Source organism: Fragaria vesca, linkage group LG2 (assembly GCF_000184155.1).
Source record: "Fragaria vesca subsp. vesca linkage group LG2, FraVesHawaii_1.0, whole genome shotgun sequence".
Taxonomy (NCBI): Eukaryota; Viridiplantae; Streptophyta; class Magnoliopsida; order Rosales; family Rosaceae; genus Fragaria; species Fragaria vesca.
This window is the reverse complement of record NC_020492.1, coordinates 10287632-10307564: the sequence shown is the minus strand read 5'-3', so window position 1 is coordinate 10307564 and position 19933 is coordinate 10287632. Positions and strand designations below refer to the sequence as shown.

Below are 19933 nucleotides of genomic sequence, written 5' to 3'. Positions count from 1 at the left end.
TCCAAGTTGGTGTGGCTTTGGCTTTGGCTTGGAGTACTGTACATATATAGAGACTCGTCACTCGTGGGTTTCTCAGCAATGCTGCATGGTCGTCAACAGCTGTGTGGTGGACTGGTAGTGGTGGGTAGGTTTGGATTTGCCCTATAAACCAATTCCGCCCTCCATTTCCGATCCTTCAAATTAATCTCATTCCTTCTACCACTCTCACTTCCATAGAGAAATCAACAACAAATCATAATTAAGATGGCCGAGCAACTACTCCAAAGCTCACCACGTCTGCCATGGAACGTCCGCCTCTTCGTCTCCGCCGCTTCCTTCTTCGTTGACTCCTCTCGCCGCTCAAACTTGAGCGTCAACCGTCGCCTCTTTAACTTCTTCGACTACAAGCCCTCTCCACTAACAAAGCCTCACAGAAACCTCAAGAGCTCCGACGTCCTCGTCTCCCGCAACCTCTGGTTCCGCCTCTACACTCCCACCTCCACCTCCACCAAGCTCCCCGTCATCGTCTTCTTCCACGGCGGCGGCTTCGTCTTCATGTCCGCCGCTTCCAAACCCTACGACGACTTCTGCCAACGCCTCGCCCGCGAGCTCCCCGCTGTCGTCATCTCCGTCAACTACCGCCTCTCCCCGGAGCATCGGTATCCCTCCCAGTACGACGACGGACTCGACGTCCTTAAGTTCATCGACGACCGACAAAACAGCTCCTTGTTCGAGGCCGCGAATCTCGGACACTGCTTTCTTGCCGGGGACAGCGCTGGCGGGAACATAGCGCACCACGTGGCGGTCAGAGCGAGCCGCCACGAGTTCGATAATGTGAAAGTGGTCGGAATGTTGGCGATCCAGCCGTTTTTCGGCGGGGAAGAGAGGACAGAATCGGAGACGAGGCTGAAGAGTGCGCCGATAGTGAACATGGAGAGGACGGACTGGATGTGGAAGGCGTTTTTGCCTGAGGGGTCGGATCGGGACCATCCGGTGGTGAACGTGTTCGGTCCGAACGCGGTGGATATATCGGCGGTGGATTTTCCGGCGACGGTTGTGTTCGTCGGGGGATTTGATCCGTTGCAGGATTGGCAGAGGAGGTACTACGAGGGACTCAAGAAACGCGGGAAGCAAGCGGAGCTGGTGTTTTTTCCCAACGCCATTCACACTTTCTATGCTTATCCCGAGCTGGAGGACTCTTCTGCTTTCATTCACAAAGTCAGGGATTTCGTACAATCCAGATCAGTTGCTGCTACTGATACAGTACATTGATCAAGTCCTTCAGTTATACTGTTTTTTCGATTTTCAATAATTGGAGATAAAATAAAAGAGAGATCCAAAATCTCAATACTACAATGTTTTGCTCTTCAAAGGATCTCCATATTTTACTGTAAAATGTTGCGTAAGTAGAGAAATCAAGTTCAACAAAAGATAGTAGGCCCTCTCTCATATACACATCTATGGGATGTATCAAACACAGGCACTTCACTTCCTCCACGCTACCTAACTAACTAATGATGCCAATCTCTCGAATCCAAACCGTGTTACCTGAAACAAACGGAAAAAATTGTTCACGTCCAAGATAAATTTATAGCAATTCTTGTGTCACTCATAGTTTCTCCTGAAACAAAATAGTAAGAACCAAAACTACGGACATACTATGGAGAAAGGATCAGGTGTTTTTGCCAGTCCATTTTGTTGGACAATGCATTTTGTTACTGAGGAAAGAAAAGAGACGAAATAAAGAAAATGAGAGGATGAGAGTGCACAAAATTAAAACAAAAAAAAAAATTGAACTCTGTTCTTAGTTTAAAGAAAGTCAGGTCCTTGGTTTTCTTCCTCTTCAAAAATCATAAACATAGGCCGAACTGGTTCTTAGAATTGATAGGCAACAATTTCTCCACAAGCTAAAGAAGAATTCTCCGCAACTTGCCTTTTATTCATTACCATCAACAACAATGAAGTATACCAACCTTTAATAAGCTCTCATCTCCTGGTTTTATCAAGAACCTCAATGTATCTCTTTGGGATTCCATATTGTTCAATCAAGTGTTTTGCCAGATTCTCTATCACTCCACCTTGAACCAAAACCTCCAGCCCCTTCTTACCTAAGGGAAAAACATAAATGTGTATCCATCAGTAACTTTAAAAAGGAATTCTTAAATGTCACAATAAATATTATCCGTAGACGATAAATCAACTAGAGACCATTTGGAGTATCAGAGAGAGGAGAAAAAATGCAGAATCTACACTAGAACTATCATCAATGTTAACCTGTCTAATAAAATGCTACAGTCCACATAATGAGTCAAAACTCAAGAGAAAAATACTCTCCAATAAAAAACTAATTAAGTGTGCATATGCTACAAACCTGGTAGTTCTGCCACTGTTGTACTGCAAGCAAACTTCTTTTGGAGCTCTGATGCCAAGGCTTCAGGATCCACCAAAAAAGTCTCCAGTCCTGATAACTTGGTCATTTTCTTATTACCTTGCCGCCTTTCTGTCATTATCTGGACTGTTTTCAAACCACCTTTACGAACGACGGAGTCATTTCCCCTTGTCACAATGTGATGGGGTTGCATCCGGTTTACAAATGCTGCTCCCAAGTCTCTTTTATGGATTTCTGTAGGGTACATTGAACCTTTTTTTATGGCCCCCTTGAACAGCCCATCACACAATGTTGCATCCAAAATCACAATGGATTTATCAGTCGGCTTAACCATGTTTTCCTTTTCAACATATCTAAATACAATGTCAGTGGCATCCAAAGCACTGTAAAGCTCCCCTGTGTCAGCACCTACAGAAGCAAATACTGGATTTACATGTACACTTGGTTTATAGATCTCAGCCACTTCAAGGATTTTGACCGACCGGCTTTCAGTGACAGGAACACCAGTTTTAACAGCTTCTTCAACTTGCCGTTTCTCTGGCTTGAACGATGAGTAATCTGGATGGGTACGGTTAACAGAAAGTAATACAGACTCCTTCTTATATTTATCTTCCTTCACTCTGATCTGCAGATGTGTAGGTGCCAACATTAAGAAATTGAATAGCACAGACTATGGATTTAAATCCCAAGAAGCTTAAATTCAACCAGTCTCTGTCTATAAACCAGTTGGATAGTCAGAGACTACAAACACATTCAAAGGGAAAGAATTTGAGTGGTGGTAAAACCAGTAATGCCATTCATATGCTGAAAATTATTTGAACAAATTTGTGCATACATCTCAAATACTATAACCCAATTTCATGAGCCCTGAATTCAATAGAGATTTATACTATAACTTGATCAGTAATTGGTACTTGGCAGATATATAAAAGAACAAAATTTTCAAATATTGTCAAGAATAAAGAGAAAAAACCTTGTATTAAATACATAAATGTTGACAACACCATAAAAAGTGCAAAATGTATTCAGAAAATATAGATAAATGTTGACAACACCATAAAACTCCAAAAAGACCAATATAGATAACCCTCAAAGTTTAAGATTGAAAAAGTAGTAATTTCATGAAAAAGAAAAATTAAAACATAACGCACCAATCCTGAAGAACATTTAGCTTGTAACCACTTCGATAATTTCTTGTATGATGATTTCTTGATGTCTAATGTGATGCCTGAAGGCCTACAAGGTAAAACATGGTTTGACCTACAGAATCAAAAACAAATCATGAGTTCTTATAAATGAATTATATGCAAAGGGAGAGCAGAGAGAGATCATATCATGCAAATTCACAAAAGATTAATCTTTACCATACCATAGAGTGCTTCCGGGCATGGGAAGGTCTTTGTCTTTAACAGTTGTATGCAATGCTTGCAAAAGGCATTTCTCCAAAAGCGTGTCCACATCCTCAGTGGAAAGAGGATGTGTATCCTGACTATCCTCCACAGTCGACTGATCGACGGAATCATTATCTGTTAGCTTCAGATCACTTACATGTGCAGTTGCTTCCTCAGCAATCTCATTCCTAGCATCAATAGGTGCAACTGAAGCAGAACTTGGTTCAGACTGGACATCGGCAACATCAACATGTTGCCCCATTTCCTTATCATTAATGCCATTCAGTTGATCATTTGATCCATCATTTGCACCATCATATGAATCAGAAACTTGAGCTGATGACAAAGTAGGATCCTCAAAAACAGCATCCTCATAGAAACCTGCATTTGGCACATAAGGGACCTCAACTGATTCCCTGAGAAAAATATTCCGCAACAACGTTAACCATCAGAAGTTTTGTAAGAGTGTATCATATGATTCATATCTCTGTGTCAATTCCAACAGATACTTACCAAAGTAAGTCACCATAATAGTGAGCAATTTTTAAGGCTTTTCCGCGCAACCCAGCTTTTAATGCTTCAGTGCAACTCATAGTAGTAGTTCCCACCTGTAAATAGTAAGAAGATTATGACCCAACTTTAGTTACATAAATAGATGAAACAAAGGTTTTCTTGACTCCTGAAACATATAATATCAGCACAGAAAGCTTACAGCAATGGGAGCAGGATTTCCTGGAACTTTAACCGACCATGCTTCCCCAGCTAGAAACGAAGGTAAACCTTCAGCCGGTATGCTGATACCGGGAAACATCAAATCCGCCCCTCCAATAACATATCGAGAAACCTCGCCTCCTTTCAGCATGAAAGAAGGCAAGATATCAGGGACCTTCCAGAGAGCATAAACTGAAATGGAAAACAATCAACCAAACAAAACTGTGAATAATCCGTAGCATTAAGCCAAAAAAGGAAGTGAGATTAAGGCCAACAAGTTACCTGTGGGAAAAATCTCTTTACCACGGCCATCAATATCGAAAAACATAGGGAAGCCTCCCTCAATGCCATAAACAAGGACTCGATTTTGATACTTTGAAACCTTAATCTCCACCTAGAGGTTAATTCGATGATACAAAATAGTCAGTAACTAACATGCGGCACTCCCAACCATTCCAAAATAAATAATAATACCTTGGGAGGGAGTAGAGCATCGATATCGGCGTCGGAAGCCCTGGGAAATCTATCTCGGACGGTCCTCTTGAGCTTCTTCCTGTCAGCCCCCGACAGTCTCTGGTGCGACCGCGCTTCCACTCCCTTCTTGAACATCTCTCTCTCTCTTCCTTGTCTCTCTTTCTCTTGGGCTCTCTTCTTCTCTTTTCTGTTCTAATACGGAAGGAAGGTTCTGGCTGTTGGGCCAAAGATATGGGCCGGGTAGTCGAGGCCCCGACAAGGCAGTCTAGAAAGATTTTCCTCTACGCTCTCTCTCTCTCTCTCTCTCTCTCTCTGTTCTTGTCGTTGTGTGCTGGGTTCTGTTGGGTTTGAATGTAATGGCCGAGGAAAGAGTTGTCCATGTTCTGGTCGTCGATGACTCCTTGGTTGACCGCACCATAGTTCACAAGCTCCTCAAAGCCTCCGCCTTTAAAGGTAAAACCGCCCTGCATTGCAAATCTCCACTCTTTTCAGATTCATACAATTCATGTTTGAGAGCCTCTGCTTCTGATGACTCTGGACATGTATATATTGTTGGTGTTCCTCTGCTTTTAGTATTCGTATTTGCTACCTGAATATGAAATTAGGATTAGAGACTGACTATCCTTTCTAATTAAGATTAGCTTGTCCTTGATGGACTGATTAATCGTATTCGTACTTCTCCAAAATTACCCTCTTCCTTGGTATCCCTGTACCTCGGAGTTATCATTCTCTGAGCAATATTGATTGGCCGGGCAAGCTAACATATTCATTAACTGTCCACTTCTTGCTAATTTAAGAATTAGGAGTCGTTGTTGGTCCATACTTGTCGACTTCAAACACATTAACACCTTCTTTTAATTATCTATACAAGGTATGTGATAGACTTGCTCCTTAACAATGTACTATCCCTCCCTTGGTAAGGCAGTCCTTTCTGCCTTCGTAAAACTTGCCCTCACATGACTGCATCTTTCACGCTGTTTCTCTCGGCTAGAGAGTGGTCTATGGTCAGAATAAAATCTCAACTGTTTGTAATCAAGTCTTCAAGCACACCGCGATGGAAGTCTACTACTTGCACTTCTTTCCTTGTACTTTCAGAGAGTTTGTGTGTGTTTAGATATCAACACTCAAGCCGAGTGATGAAATTAAGACGGCTGCAAAATCCCCCTGATGTTAGCTCAAGCTAGTAAAAACAATATTTATCATCTTCTACCTGCTGAACTTGTCCATCACTTGTTAGCATATATGTTTCCTTGAAGGGAAGATCAGGATGGCAATTCAGCAGCCAAAAGAACAAATGTGCCTTCAACTGTCAAATTCAATATAATGTACTACTTTGCTTGTGATACGTGACATGCTATTTAAACAAATATGAAATGGGTGCATATACTTGAGTCTTACACTTTGGTGTATTCTTTTGTACAAGTGAGCTATCACAATCACTTCATCATTTCTTAATTTGTGTTTTCGTTCTGCAGATATTAGCTTACTATTTATTTTACTTCTGTCTGATAAAGTTTCAAAATTCAAATCATGGTTTGCTAGTTCATATGTGTCTTCTTCTTTTTTATTAATACTGGTACACACATCTCATTTCATTGCAGTTACTACTGTAGAGAGTGGGAAGAAAGCGCTAGAGGTTCTTGGAATGGAAGAAGAGAAGCTTGACAAGCCAACTGTTAAAGTAAGTTTCCTGCTTTAAAAAAGAAGTCCCCAAGTACCTTAATCATGATGCTATGATGTACCCCATTATGCTCACATTAAAAGTGAAAAACCAAGTTTCTTCTCTCTCCGTGTATTTCCTATGTACATTGAAATGACTAGTTGTTTGCTGGACATGTTAACCAACATATGTATCCATGACCACTTAAGTAGCATTTTTTTAAGAGCCAGACACAAAAAGTTTGTAATAGTAATTATGAATTTATATATGCAGAACCATGGATCAATTCGCTTTCAGCTCTGCGACAGTTATAGAACTTCCTTAAAGGGTATTGTTTGTTCAGATCTAAGTTCATCTTTAATTTCATTTTTTTTAACTTCAAATAGTTTTCTAAAATAGAACATCTTTGTTTGTGGTTTAAGTAAAGTATCCCTGACATTAGTCAAAGCTTATCACTTACTTCAGGAACTTTATAACTCAATTAGATTCAGCTTCCTTGTGGATTTTAGTTTTCATATTAGATCACATTGTTTGACATCGGCAAGCCATGTCAACACAATTTTTTCCTTGACCCACCATGCCATCTAAATGCCACCCTGCATGAGTTGACTTAGATTGATCACTAGAGATGCAGGCTGACTAAGAAACTATTATGCTTTTGATATTAAAGTTGCTTCAGAATTCTTGGTCAACTATTGGTGTTTTACTTATTAGAGATCCTCTTCTTGAAGTAAGAATAGGGGGAAGTGGGCAAAGGGATGGAAGTTTTGCAGCAAACTTTAAACTAAAAACTCATTTTTGGCCATAGTTTTTTTAAAATGAATGACGTATGCATCAGTGAGGGTTGATAGTTTATGACTAACATGAGTTCCGCTTTCAGACATCCTTATTTCTTTCTGCATCTGTCCATTGACTAATGATTAATTAAATATATTCTGGTTTTACTGCAGGATCATGATGTTGACATAATCCTCACTGACTATTGTATGCCTGAGATGAATGGGCATGATCTTCTAGTTGCTATAAAGGTAATTGTGACCTTCTAGTTGCAAATTTCACTCCTCTTATTTAAATACGTGAAATATTTCTAAATTGAAGGCCAATATATCTGTGACCATTCCCATTGATAGATGGTAAATAACTAGTCCAGTATTTAGACACTTCTTGGCTTTCCTATATATATCTTTGTAGTTGAAAATTATTTCACATTCATATCCTTTAACTCATTTCTGGGCTTCTGGCTTCGAACTTCATGTACTTGATCTTCAGGATGACAGCCACATGAAATCAATTCCGGTGGTCATAGTGTCTTCTGAATTTAATCCACAGAGGATCAACAGGTATTTGCTTCCATTGCAATCTGTTGCTCACTTGCTTGTATTAGTCTTTGTTCAGTCGTTGAGAGATGCATCTTAAGTTCATTGCTTAGATTTTTGTGAAGAGTTGATGGTTGCTCATAAGAAATGTTGATTGTTGAGTCATGGCTGTGGTCTTAGAACAATGATATGACCAACTTACATCAGAGAAATAATACAAAAGGGAACTCTGAAAAGTGATATCACAGTATATTCAGTTGTGGCTTTCACTCTTCATAGCTATAGAGCTTAGGGTAAGGCAGTAAGGCTATAACAATGTTTCAATGTATGTAATAGATCCTTGGCTGTTGGAATTATTCCCTGATGAATTCCAATGTATAAATTATGAGATGCTGAAAAACATGATGCCTTGAAAAGGTCTGATCAACAGTTGTGAATTACAATTTAAGGTTTTTCATTGTAGCACACCACATTAGCTGAAGAGTTCCCATTGTAACTAACACTGATCTTGACTATTTAAAAGAGAAGAAAAAAATATGTACAATAATACAGACCTCGTGATGCTGATATAAAATAGTGAACAACTTAAAACTACAACGAAAACTGCATCTTATGATAGTGTCCTTTGTATTGCTCCACCTGCAATGGGGTTGGAGTGTGCTGACATTTGCTGGATTTCTTGATTTGGACTTATCAGGTGTCTCACAGATGGTGCTGAAGAGTTCTTGCAGAAACCTCTGAAAGTGAAAGACTTGGAGAAGCTAAGAAGCTATGTAAATCCAGCAGTTCCAGTACCCAAAATAGGTACAAAACAAAAAGCCGTAGTTGATCTGATGCCAGAAAGTAATGAAGCGGAAAGACTGCCCCACCTTGCTGGAGTTGCTGTTGCATAATCTAATATCAGTAATCCTGTAATGGGGGGTCTCCAATTGCAGCTAGCTGGTTCCCACAAGGAATTTTCAGGGTGGCCTGTATATAGATTGAGGTTTTTAGCTAGATGATCTCGTCTTCCTTTTTGTTGGTGTTTGGTGATGCGAGTTTTGTTGTAGAAAGGTGCTTCTGTGATGATTGTAACATAGATCCATTCCTTTGAAGTATGAATGAATATATTGAGCGAATGACTGCACTTGCTTGTTCCTATCGACTTTGTTCGTGATATCGAAATTGAATGTAGTAGTTGTCTAGAACTAGTGGCTTTCAGATCGGTCCTTGGTCTTCTGTGATGCAGGGGACTCTTAGCAGGCAAAGCATAAAAGGTAACTTGTTTACTCCAGAACAGTGCCATGAACTGATGCACCATGTTTTAAGGTGAGGCTGGCTTGAAAGTGTTGTAGACTTGTAGCTGTCACTTAGTTGAAGGTGGAAAGAGACTGAAAATATTTGCATGTTCCATAAATCCAAATCTGAAATTTCCTTGATCCAGAAACCGACATGATTTCATAGAATAAAGACGTTGGACAGTAGCTATGTCATTTTTCGGCAAATGTTGACAGCACCATCCAAAAAAGGCTTCTACTGTTTTCAAATCGTTTTGAACAAAGTCCCCCATTTGAGGTCTAGAAGAATTGATTGGTCTTTTTTTGACTTGTGGATTTTGACCCATGAATACGATTATTGGCTGTTTCAATTTTACTTTCCAATAAAATTGAAATAGCTTTTGTCAACACGTTGCCATGGTTGAATTGTTGGACTCTGAAGCCTTTGGAGCAAAAGAAGAAGAAAAATAAGAAAGGATTGTTTCGTTTGCTATGAATATGATTGGGTGCCACATAACCATCAGAACTGGTTAGCAGATGGGTGGCCCTTAATATGTGTATTTTGGAGATGCCACCGACTGAAAATAACAAGCAAACTTCCAAACCTCTGGGCGTTGCAAACCTACAAACCTTTTCTTCTTCTGTTATCTCCTTAAAGCTACAACGTAGAACTTGTATTGTTCATATGCAATCTTTGGATCACCAAGTGCAATGTAGTCCAAACTATATGAAAGATGCTTGTTTTTGATCGGTTCATCAATGTTTTTGTTCTTCATCATTTACATGGACATCATGAAGCGGAGTATTCTTAATGTTTGAACAACCACATGACAGTAGATTAGTACTCGATCAAAGGATAGGTGTCGACTGACGTAACTTGTATTGTAATCCTTATGCATGGATGGTTAAAAGAGTTTTATTTGCTAAAGTTATAGTTCATATTATACATTTCGTAATTTGAGAATCTTGTATCATGTTTCTCTCTCTCCGTTACTTGTGTTGGCTCTGTCCATGTTACCATAGTACATACATTAATCATGTGAAGCTTAAACGGCTCACATATGCACCATCCTATTTGCATGTTTTGTTTCTATTCTAACATGTAAACATGCATTCTCACAGTTACACTTGGAGGTAAAATTTCATTTTAATGGTTCGTATTTTGTAATGGCTACATAAGTATCTCTAAGTATTATTTATTTATCTTTTGATGTCAATTATTTAAGGACTTTTGTTAAGCACTTGTCTTAGATAACATCATAAAAGAGAGAAAGAACATCATTTGGCAAGTATGTATATTTTTGGTAAGCTAAATATCATGTAAACACTACAAAATAAATGTTAATTTTTTTATTTTTATTTTTTCAACATAGGGGCTATTACATCAACCCTCACGCCGTTATTAATAATGAAACCGCATAATACAAAGGGGGGACATTGAGCTTAAACCTATAGTGTAAGAACACCCAAAAACAATATAGGAGACCCTACATAACCTATACATTATAGCAAAAACCATTTAGTAAATAGTGTATTATTGGCTACTTAATTTGTTTTGCAAAAAAAAAATAGTGACATAACGGAAAGGTAAACCTCATATGGAGCCATATTTTAATATGTTTATCCTCTTCATGTTAATACTCTACCATAAGGAGGCTGTGACCACTTTACAAAGCAAAGAAACTCGCTACCTTATTAAAGCAGTCATGACAAGATGTGTGCACCTACCAGGTCGGAACAATCCGGTCCGAACCAACTTAACCAAGCCATGCCGCCCTGACCTTATCCCCATTAGCATGCCTCCGAATCTGCGATAGCCCACTGACTCGCCGCCCAACCCTGGAAGTAGTGAGTGAAACACAACAATCCCCATATTCTTTATCTCACCTAAAGTCACCACGATATTTCCAATCTTATCTATTAAAGAGCTCAGTATTAGTATCACGACTACCCACACTATGCCTACAAGGACATGTTCGATGACGACATGAGAGCTCATCGTTGGACATGGAACCCACACACCCACTTTTTTGTGTAAGACGCGTGGAGCGTGTTTTCACTTTTAAGTGTAAAATAGGTACATAACTTGTAATCAAAAACGCTCATAAGTAGTAAAAGAAAGTTGTTACTATTATTATTATTATTATTATGGTGTAGTGATGGACTAAAATTCTACTTGAGAGGAAGCAACAGAGAAATGGTGAAGCAAAATCATTACGGAATACGGACTAGAGAGAGAGAGAGTTTAAAACTGAAAATTGAAAATTGAAAAAGGGTATCCGGAACGCAGCTGAAAAACTTAATAACAAAGATTCAAAATAAAAAAGAAAAGCCACGAGAAGAAGAGAAGAGGTTTCAAAAAACAAAACGCCAGGAGAGAGAATAGACATAGAGAGAGAAAGAGAGAGACGCGCCCCTTCTCTGCCTGCATTCGTCTCTCTGCTCTCAATCTCAGAGATCTTCAATTTCTAGGGCTTCAGATCCACCGCTCCCTCAGATCTCGTTTGATCTACTTGTTCAACCATGGAGGCGATCGAAGAGCTGTTGCAACTGTCGGAGTCGATGCGCCAAGGCCAGGCTATCCTCGCTGACGAAGACGTTGACGACACCTCAACCGCCTCCACTCGCCGCTCCTCTACTTTCCTCAACGTCGTCGCTCTCGGCAATGTTGTAAGTCAACCGATTCCCTTCCTTTTTCCGATTCGATTCGTTCCCAATTCGATCTCGTCGACGCCACCTGTCACCGGCGATCTCTTAATCGGGATCTTGATTCATGCTCTAATGGTTTTCGGAGCTCCCAGACTCCGGGATTTAAATATAGAATTATTCTGTTATATTTTGAACAATCCCTATGACGGTTTCGTTGATCTGCATCTACTTTCAGTGCTGCTGCATATGTCATCACTTTTGTAATTGAGAATTGATGCAATTTATTTTCACTGCTACTGTTCCTTAGTTCTGATTGTATTTAGGATCTTGTTGCGTGCTTATAATGTGTGTGTATGCTGCTGCCTTTTTGCTCAGCCGCATTTTTATGTGCATTGTGCTTGTGTGTTACTATACCTTTACATCCCATTGTAATTGATAGTATCTTTCTTTACTCTTCTAAGTTTCTGGAGATGCTGATACAGTCTCTTTTGCTTTTGGTTTACAGGGTGCTGGTAAATCAGCTGTTTTGAACAGCTTAATTGGACATCCTGTTTTGGTAAGTAGGATTTACTTAGTTCATGTATTTGTGCCCAAATAGTAGCTGTTTTTAATTGTAAGGTTTCTTCCTCCAGCCAACTGGTGAGAATGGTGCTACTCGAGCTCCAATCAGCATTGATTTACAGAGGGATAGCTCATTGAGCAGCAAATCCATAATATTGCAGATTGACAATAAATCCCAGCAAGTTTCTGCCAGTAAGTCACTTACTTACGTTCTCTCTTTAATATTTGCTGCTGCTTTTGCTCAGAGTCTTCAGATATTTTGTCAACATTAGGAAGCACAATAATTAATATGGTTTTGGATGGCATCTAACAGCCGTAAGACTGATACCCATATTGCTAGAGTGTGATTTAAGTTGTTAGAAATATAACGTTTTACATCATGCTATCCTTCTTCTGGTCTCAACATATATTTGTAAGGAGATTTCTCTGATTGATGCTGTTCTGCAGGTGCTTTAAGGCATTCTCTGCAAGATAGACTGAGTAAGAGTTCCTCAGGCAGAAGCCGAGATCAAATTTACTTGAAACTACGGACAAGCACAGGTTAGTTCATTATTGATAGTTGAAATCCATTCTAGTTACTTGGTTATTAATAATTAATTTAATTTTGAATAATGTTTCTAACATGACTTCATCACAGCCCCTCCCCTTAAATTGATTGATTTACCGGGGCTTGATCAACGGAGCGTGGATGAGTCTATGGTAAGTATCGCTTTTAGTTTTAGACTTTTTGTTGTTCAATGACCATGTGATATGATTTAACTTGGTTTTAATGGTCCTTATGTGTAGCTGGGTGAATATGCGGAGCACAATGATGCAATTTTGCTGGTTATAATACCTGCATCACAAGCACCTGAAGTTGCTTCCTCTAAAGCCCTTAGAGCTGTCAAGGAATATGATGGAGATGGTAAGACATTCCTCAGCCCTTAAATTGAAAGATTATTATAGTGTTGATTATTATTATTATTATTATTATTATTATTAAGTTTTTTTGGGGGGGGGGGGGAGGAGGTTGTGCTTAGAGTGTTGGTTTTATAATAGTAAGTACAATATCTGTCCTTTACAGACTTTGCTATACCTTAGTCCACCCCCTAAGTTTGTTTGTTTTTCTTTTTCCCCTCAATCTTCTACTTTTTGTTGTTGTATGGTTGCTTGAGTGATTGAAGGACTGTAAATGTTGATTACAGGTACAAGAACTGTTGGAGTAATTAGTAAGATAGACCAAGCCGCGTCAGATCAGAAAGCACTTGCAGCAGTCCAGGCTCTGCTCTCAAATCAGGGGCCATCAAGAGCATCTGATATTCCCTGGGTTGCTCTAATAGGTCAATCAGTTTCGATAGCTTCAGCACAGTCTGGTTCCGAGAATTCGTTGGAAAATGCGTGGAGGGCTGAAAGTGAAAGTCTTAAATCCATTCTGACTGGTGCTCCTCAAAGTAAGCTAGGCAGAATAGCACTGGTGGATGCTTTGGCCCAGCAAATTCGCAGTCGAATGAAAGTCCGGCTTCCAAACCTCCTTTCTGGGTAACATTTCCTGCGTATCTTTTCCTACTGTGTTCTCTTTCATTTTTGGACTGGTTCATATGTTCTTTTATACTTCTATGCCTACATATGACATCCCTTGAAACTTTTATTGATTGTAGTTAATCTTGTTGTTTCGCATTTCTATCCCAAGCTGCTCGTACTCAACAAAATTAGCTCAATGTGTAGAGAATAATTGATATCAGCCAACGCTGCTATTTTCTTTGGATAGCTTTGTACAGTTGCAAGCATTTCCTGCATGAACTATGATAATTTTTTGTCAAGTTAATCGGTTTATTTTCTGTCTTTCATATATTTTTCAGGTTACAAGGGAAGTCTCAAATAGTTCAGGATGAGTTGGTAAAGCTTGGTGCCTCCATGGTACAGAGTGCTGAAGGTACTAGATCTCTTGCTTTGGAGCTTTGTCGTGAATTTGAGGATAAGTTTCTCCTACACATTACATCCGGTGAGGTGAGTTCATCTTCTTAAATGGTCTCTCTTATATGGGCCTAATGTATTGTTCTGAATTCTTTTTCTTTTTCTTTTTTTTTAAAAATTTTATTTTTGTGAAATAAGAATAAAATCTATGATTTTATGAAGAAAGGCCGAAGCGGCAAAAGGATATAATCCCTCCCAAAGCCGTCCACAAGCAGAAGTTGATGTATATCTACTTCACGATCCTGTTTAACCTAGACACCTTGTTTAAAATTATGTCGATTGCTCATAGTTCACTTCTGCAGACTGTGTTCATGTTAGAATAGTAGAATTCATCTGTAAATAAGAGGAAACATCTCTTCTTTAATATGTCTTATAGGTAGCTTGTACTATGTAGTTTTTAATGTTGATATAATGTTGCTGGTTTCTTTGATTGTTATGGATTTGTTGTAACCATTTTGCTGTCTGCAATTGTAAATCTCTTTTCAGGGTTCTGGTTGGAAAATTGTTTCAAGTTTTGAAGGAAATTTTCCCAATAGAATAAAGCAACTACCATTAGATCGACATTTTGATATCAACAATGTGAAGAGGGTACGGTTTGTCTTTGTATTTTCTTATGTTACTCGTGCTCAAATTTTCTTCTGAATTCTACATGACCTTTTGTCATGCGATGATGGTTTATCAGATCGTGTTGGAAGCAGATGGCTATCAACCTTATCTCATATCTCCTGAAAAAGGTTTGAGGTCATTAATAAAAGGTGTCTTAGAGCTTGCAAAGGAACCATCACGTCTTTGTGTGGATGAGGTAAACCTTGCTATATCGTGTTTTGATATTACTAGCCTTTTACCAGTGCGTTTGCACGGGATCAAAACTCTCTAATAATGCAGTTATATATCAAACTTATCCAGTTATACAACCCACTACCCAGAATTATCTCCTCAATTATCTCTTTATTTTATTTACTTTTTATTTTTTATTTTGCTATGTATCATAATAACCCTTGTTCTTAATAGTCTGAATCAACCTAATAGGGGTAATATTGAGAAAACATAATTTGGTGATTTTAGAGACTGCTCGCTTTATAGTAGTAGAGATGACATACTTTACTGTCGGTTATGCATTCTCTTAGGGGTTAGACCTACAATTGAATTCATCCGTCTACTGCTGTTATCGATAATATATACAATTTTCCCGAAATTGCTTATAAGTAACCCATGCCTGATTGGTTGAATAGGTACACCGTGTCCTGGTAGATATAGTGTCTGCTGCTGCAAATGCTACTCCAGGTCTTGGAAGATACCCTCCTTTCAAGAGGGAGGTATGATAGCTCAGTACTCTGTCACTCTTTTTTGTTTTACTCTTCTGCTTCTTAATAGTATATTCTGTTTTGCTTAATTTCTTGTCTTTCATCATTTTGAAGGTCGTGGCCATTGCAACTGGTGCATTAGATGTGTTCAAGACTGATGCAAAGAAGATGGTGGTTGCACTAGTTGATATGGAGCGCGCTTTTGTGCCTCCTCAACATTTCATTCGCTTGGTACAGAGGAGGTAGTCTCTATTCTTTGTTGACTTACCAATATTTTGGCTCATTTAGTAATTTGTTGTATATTCGAATGAGCATTCCAATTCCCCATGTATGTGCACTTCTGCACAAGCTTTCAGGGGTTATGTTCCTGCATAATCTTTCGTATAAAATGGTTTCTCTTTTGGTCATATATGTATATGAGCTTGTTACATGAACGATCAATTACTGGTCTGTGGCAGGATGGAGAGGCAGCGTAGAGAGGAAGAAGTGAAAACTCGATCCTCGAAGAAAGGACAAGAGGCAGAGCAATCAATAATGAACAGGGTATGTGAATTTGTCAATCACAGAGTTTAATTATATGTTCTACTTGCCTGTGCTTATAGTTTTGTCTTGTTTTAGTCAAGTAGTCCTCAAACAGGGAGTCAACAATCAGGTGGAACCCTAAAGTCGTTAAAGGATAAATTTAGCAAGGAGGAGAAAGAAGTCCCTGAAGCATCTGGTTTGAAGACTGCAGGTCCTGAAGGGGAAATAACAGCAGGTTTGCTTGCAACTCTTTTCCTTATGACATGTGGAGTTGTCTAGATTTTAGAGGGAACTTCTTGTCCCTCATATTGTACTTCTGTTTTGCTAATTAGTAGAGGTCATTGATAAGTACCATGGTTATGCATTTCTAGAAAATTTAGAGTTGCATATTCTCATGGTCGTTTTATAATTATAATGTTACGTGGTTATGTGTTTACTGGCCATCCACATGTCAAGTTTTATTTATGAATGCAATTATTAATATATTTGATGTAACTATTTGCAGGGTTCCTATATAAAAAGAGCGTCAAAAGTAATGAGTGGAACAAGCGATGGTTTGTTCTCAATGAGAAGACTGGGAAGGTTTGTATTAACTACATCCAATTCTTATAAATAATGGCATTAGTAGTTACAAAGGTTTTTGTTACTCCATATACGATGACTGGGTAATTGTATTATGCATTTAACACAAGAAGTGCTCTTGGTAGATATATTTAATGTGCATGGAATTCAAAGGAAGTACCTTTATTTTGTTTTCCTTTTGGGTGAAGGTTGTTTGAAGATGACAAGGAGATGTTTTATTATTATTATTATTATTATTATTATTTATTTATTTTTTTTACTGCCCATTCAAGTCCAACATTTAGAGTTGCCCCTTCATATGTTCCAGCGTTTTTTTCGTAGTTGTAGAGACCAAAAAAAATCTTACTTGAGTCGCAAAGAACTTGGCAATTTATGTAGAAAGTTGATTGTTAAGTGAATTTGGTCACACAAGATGAATACTAAAGTTTGACCTTAGAGCTTCCTGAATTTGCATAAGAAGAGGGTGTTTTCATCTACTGAAAGTTCTCTGTCTTCCATTTATTTGGCAGTCATTTGTTTTGTGAATGAAATGTGTTGTGTTGCTTCCCGTTTACTTTTGGAAATTGTGGTGCAATAAACTTTTAACCTCTTCTATGTTTCACAGCTTGGTTACACCAAAAAACAAGAGGAAAGGCATTTTCGTGGTGTCATCACTCTGGAGGTATTATTCACTACGCGTTGCCCCTTTATCTTAAATAAGTAATGTATCACTTTGCCGATTTTTAGGCTTTTAGTGAGTTTTTTTTTTATGTATTGGCATTAGCCGAGCTTGCATTGCATGGGAAGTTGGCTAGAGTAATAGATGGGGGTATTACAAAGTAGAAAGTTGATATGTGTGGAGTAGTCCTTTTAATTGGTATTTTTTTTGTTATGAGGTTCTCAGAACATACTCCTCTTCATCAGATACTACAAGTGTTATTCTTTGTATGCGGAGTTTAAAGTGTGAGGAACATGATAGATCAGTTCATTATCTTGGTGCATGTATTAATGGGCCACAGTGAACATATGATCACAGCATTTACATGTTAAAAGTATTCGAACTCAATGAGGTTCTACATGTGTTTTTGAGGTAATTTAGCTCATAATTATATTTACAGGAATGTAATGTTGAAGAGATTGAAGAGGAAGAACCTGCTCCATCAAAGAGTTCGAAGGATAAGAAGGCGAATGGGCCAGAAAAATCACCTAGTCTGGCATTTAAGTTTACTAGCAAGGTTCCATACAAAACTGTTCTGAAAGGTATATCCCTGCCTCTGATCCTTGTGGTTCTTTGGAACTTATATTGCCTGATCTCTCTTTACATGTTCATTATCAACTTGACATTTGTTTTGCAGCACATAGTTCCGTTGTGTTGAAGGCTGAGACTGTCGCAGACAAGGTTGAGTGGATAAAGAAGATTTCAAAGGTTATCCAACCTTCTAAAGGAGTACCAAGGGGTGCACCAGCTGAGGGTGGTCCTACAATGCGTCAGAGTCTTTCTGATGGTTCTCTTGTGAGTTACTTTAGTCACTATTTTTGTTGTGATAAAATTTATGTGTATGATGTTTATCAAACTATTAATGCCTTTCCAGAAATGTCGGTATTCGTATGTATGTATGTATGTATGTGTCAGTGCTCCACTGTGTGTAAGAATACATATCCTTAATTTTTTACGTCTAAAGTTTGAGAGTTGTGTCTACCTCTTTTCAGGATACTATGACTAGAAGACCTGCTGACCCGGAAGAAGAACTCCGGTGGATGTCCCAAGAAGTTAGGGGTTATGTCGAAGCTGTTTTGAATAGTTTGGCTGCTAATGTCCCTAAGGTAGGCTTGCCACCTCAGCTCTGTACTTTTTGTCCCAGTGATGAGCCATTAAGAAAGTGTTTTGAACGTTCTGTGTTTGGTTTGAGCAGGCAGTTGTTCTTTGCCAAGTCGAAAAAGCCAAGGAAGACATGCTGAATCAGTTATATAGCTCTATCAGGTTGATTTGATATTTTCTTTTGTTTTCTTCTCTTTTCTTTATTTAGTAATTTTTATGCTATTTCAATGGGGACAAAGTTTTGACATGCTTGATAGGTTTATGATTTTATTTTCACTGATGGATTATTTGATTTTATTCATGTTTATAGTGGTCAAAGCACAGCAAGGATTGAAGAACTGCTTATGGAGGATGGTAATGTAAAGCGACGAAGAGAGAAGTACCAGAAGCAGTCCTCTCTCCTCTCCAAGCTGACACGTCAACTCAGCATTCATGACAACCGAGCGGCTGCTGCATCTGGCTTTTCCAACGGTGGTGGTGCAAGTGGTATGTGGTCAACTAAGTTAAGAGCATTGTTTTGAATAGTGACATTATTAGATCCAAAACTTGCTTTACCAAGTTCTCATGATTTATAAGATTAAGTGCACTAATTTTCTTGTAAACTGTGACTTGTTTACGGTAGTCATGTGCAAAGTGTTTTGACTTTCATCTGCTTAGTAGTATATTGAAATGTATGCTGTATTTTGCAGATGGCAGCCCAAGAACTAGTAGCTCCACAGGTGATGACTGGAGATCTGCATTTGATGCTGCTGCCAATGGTCCAGTTGACCGTTCATTATCTAGATCTTCATCCAACGGGCATAGTCGACACTATAGTGATCCAGCACAGAATGGTGATGTGAGTGGTGGTTCAAACTCTGGCAGCCGACGTACTCCTAATCGGTTGCCACCTCCACCACCTGGGTCTTCAGGAAGCAGATACTTTTAGGTCTGAGACTGATGGCATTTGATGATTTATATTCTTGGTGGGTGAGACTGGTCATCCCCGCTTCATGAGTTTTCTTGTAGAATCTTTAGATGAAGAGAATGGGGTGTTGTGTACATAGAAGATTACATTCCTATCAGGTTGTTACGGGATACGGCTTTCCCGAGTTTCACAAGGATGGATTCAAGGCATACTTGAAATTAATCATATATTCCCCCATTCAATTTTTGTTTCTGCTTCTTAGAATTTTATTTCTCCACTCATTTTTGGACACTTGTTATATATAGCTCTATTGCGCCTGTCATTATTTTGATTCGGTTTGTACGATGAAGCTCTGATGTATGATTGGATAGTCCTCTTTAGCAGGATGGATATATTACATTTCTCAATGTGATGGTATATTTTGCATTTCTCAGTGCCCTTGTTTTTAAAGAGATAGTGTCTCAGCTTCTAGTCAGATGTC

The 19933-nt window shown here is 38.8% G+C and overlaps 3 protein-coding genes across 3 annotated transcripts; 2 read left to right on the top strand and 1 right to left on the bottom strand.

Annotated features, from left to right (window-relative positions):
* Nucleotides 1–1242: 1242 nt before the first annotated feature.
* LOC101309017 (eukaryotic translation initiation factor 2D-like) lies at nucleotides 1243–5105 on the bottom strand. Its single transcript, XM_004290207.1, has 9 exons — nucleotides 4945–5105; nucleotides 4753–4864; nucleotides 4472–4662; nucleotides 4273–4367; nucleotides 3738–4175; nucleotides 3520–3628; nucleotides 2351–2993; nucleotides 1953–2087; nucleotides 1243–1527 (listed from the first exon to the last, which is right to left on the bottom strand). Exons 1-8 carry the CDS (start codon nucleotides 5077–5079, stop codon nucleotides 1966–1968), a joined length of 1845 nt encoding a protein of 614 aa, XP_004290255.1. The 5' UTR covers nucleotides 5080–5105; the 3' UTR covers nucleotides 1243–1527; nucleotides 1953–1965.
* Nucleotides 5106–5234: 129 nt separating this feature from the next.
* On the top strand, nucleotides 5235–9164 carry LOC101308725 (two-component response regulator ARR3-like). Its single transcript, XM_004290206.1, has 5 exons — nucleotides 5235–5397; nucleotides 6546–6625; nucleotides 7555–7632; nucleotides 7874–7944; nucleotides 8618–9164. The coding sequence occupies exons 1-5, from the start codon at nucleotides 5301–5303 to the stop codon at nucleotides 8811–8813; spliced, it is 522 nt and encodes a 173-aa protein (XP_004290254.1). The 5' UTR covers nucleotides 5235–5300; the 3' UTR covers nucleotides 8814–9164.
* Nucleotides 9165–11510: 2346 nt separating this feature from the next.
* On the top strand, nucleotides 11511–19894 carry LOC101308429 (dynamin-2B-like). Its single transcript, XM_004290205.1, has 22 exons — nucleotides 11511–11846; nucleotides 12331–12381; nucleotides 12458–12578; nucleotides 12834–12926; nucleotides 13024–13085; nucleotides 13173–13290; nucleotides 13571–13904; nucleotides 14225–14372; nucleotides 14826–14927; nucleotides 15022–15141; nucleotides 15572–15655; nucleotides 15758–15885; nucleotides 16102–16186; nucleotides 16262–16400; nucleotides 16671–16747; nucleotides 17352–17408; nucleotides 17845–17986; nucleotides 18082–18239; nucleotides 18437–18550; nucleotides 18640–18707; nucleotides 18856–19031; nucleotides 19235–19894. Exons 1-22 carry the CDS (start codon nucleotides 11700–11702, stop codon nucleotides 19471–19473), a joined length of 2763 nt encoding a protein of 920 aa, XP_004290253.1. The 5' UTR covers nucleotides 11511–11699; the 3' UTR covers nucleotides 19474–19894.
* The last annotated feature ends 39 nt before the right edge of the window (nucleotides 19895–19933 follow it).

What these genes read in the sequence shown, in the direction of transcription:
- LOC101309017 (XM_004290207.1), bottom strand. Translation starts at nt 5,079, where the DNA reads ATGTTCAAGAAGGGAGTGGAAGCGCGGTCGCACCAGAGACTGTCGGGG. An exon ending in ATGCCCGGAAGCACTCTATG is followed by an intron (nt 3,629 to 3,737) that starts GTATGGTAAAGA and finishes TTGATTCTGTAG; the next exon opens with GTCAAACCATGTTTTACCTT. An exon ending in AACAGTGGCAGAACTACCAG is followed by an intron (nt 2,088 to 2,350) that starts GTTTGTAGCATA and finishes TTTTTCCCTTAG; the next exon opens with GTAAGAAGGGGCTGGAGGTT.
- LOC101308725 (XM_004290206.1), top strand. Translation starts at nt 5,301, where the DNA reads ATGGCCGAGGAAAGAGTTGTCCATGTTCTGGTCGTCGATGACTCCTTG. An exon ending in CAAAGCCTCCGCCTTTAAAG is followed by an intron (nt 5,398 to 6,545) that starts GTAAAACCGCCC and finishes ATTTCATTGCAG; the next exon opens with TTACTACTGTAGAGAGTGGG. An exon ending in AATCCACAGAGGATCAACAG is followed by an intron (nt 7,945 to 8,617) that starts GTATTTGCTTCC and finishes TGGACTTATCAG; the next exon opens with GTGTCTCACAGATGGTGCTG.
- LOC101308429 (XM_004290205.1), top strand. Translation starts at nt 11,700, where the DNA reads ATGGAGGCGATCGAAGAGCTGTTGCAACTGTCGGAGTCGATGCGCCAA. An exon ending in CACGTCTTTGTGTGGATGAG is followed by an intron (nt 15,142 to 15,571) that starts GTAAACCTTGCT and finishes TTGGTTGAATAG; the next exon opens with GTACACCGTGTCCTGGTAGA. An exon ending in ATACAAAACTGTTCTGAAAG is followed by an intron (nt 17,987 to 18,081) that starts GTATATCCCTGC and finishes TTTGTTTTGCAG; the next exon opens with CACATAGTTCCGTTGTGTTG.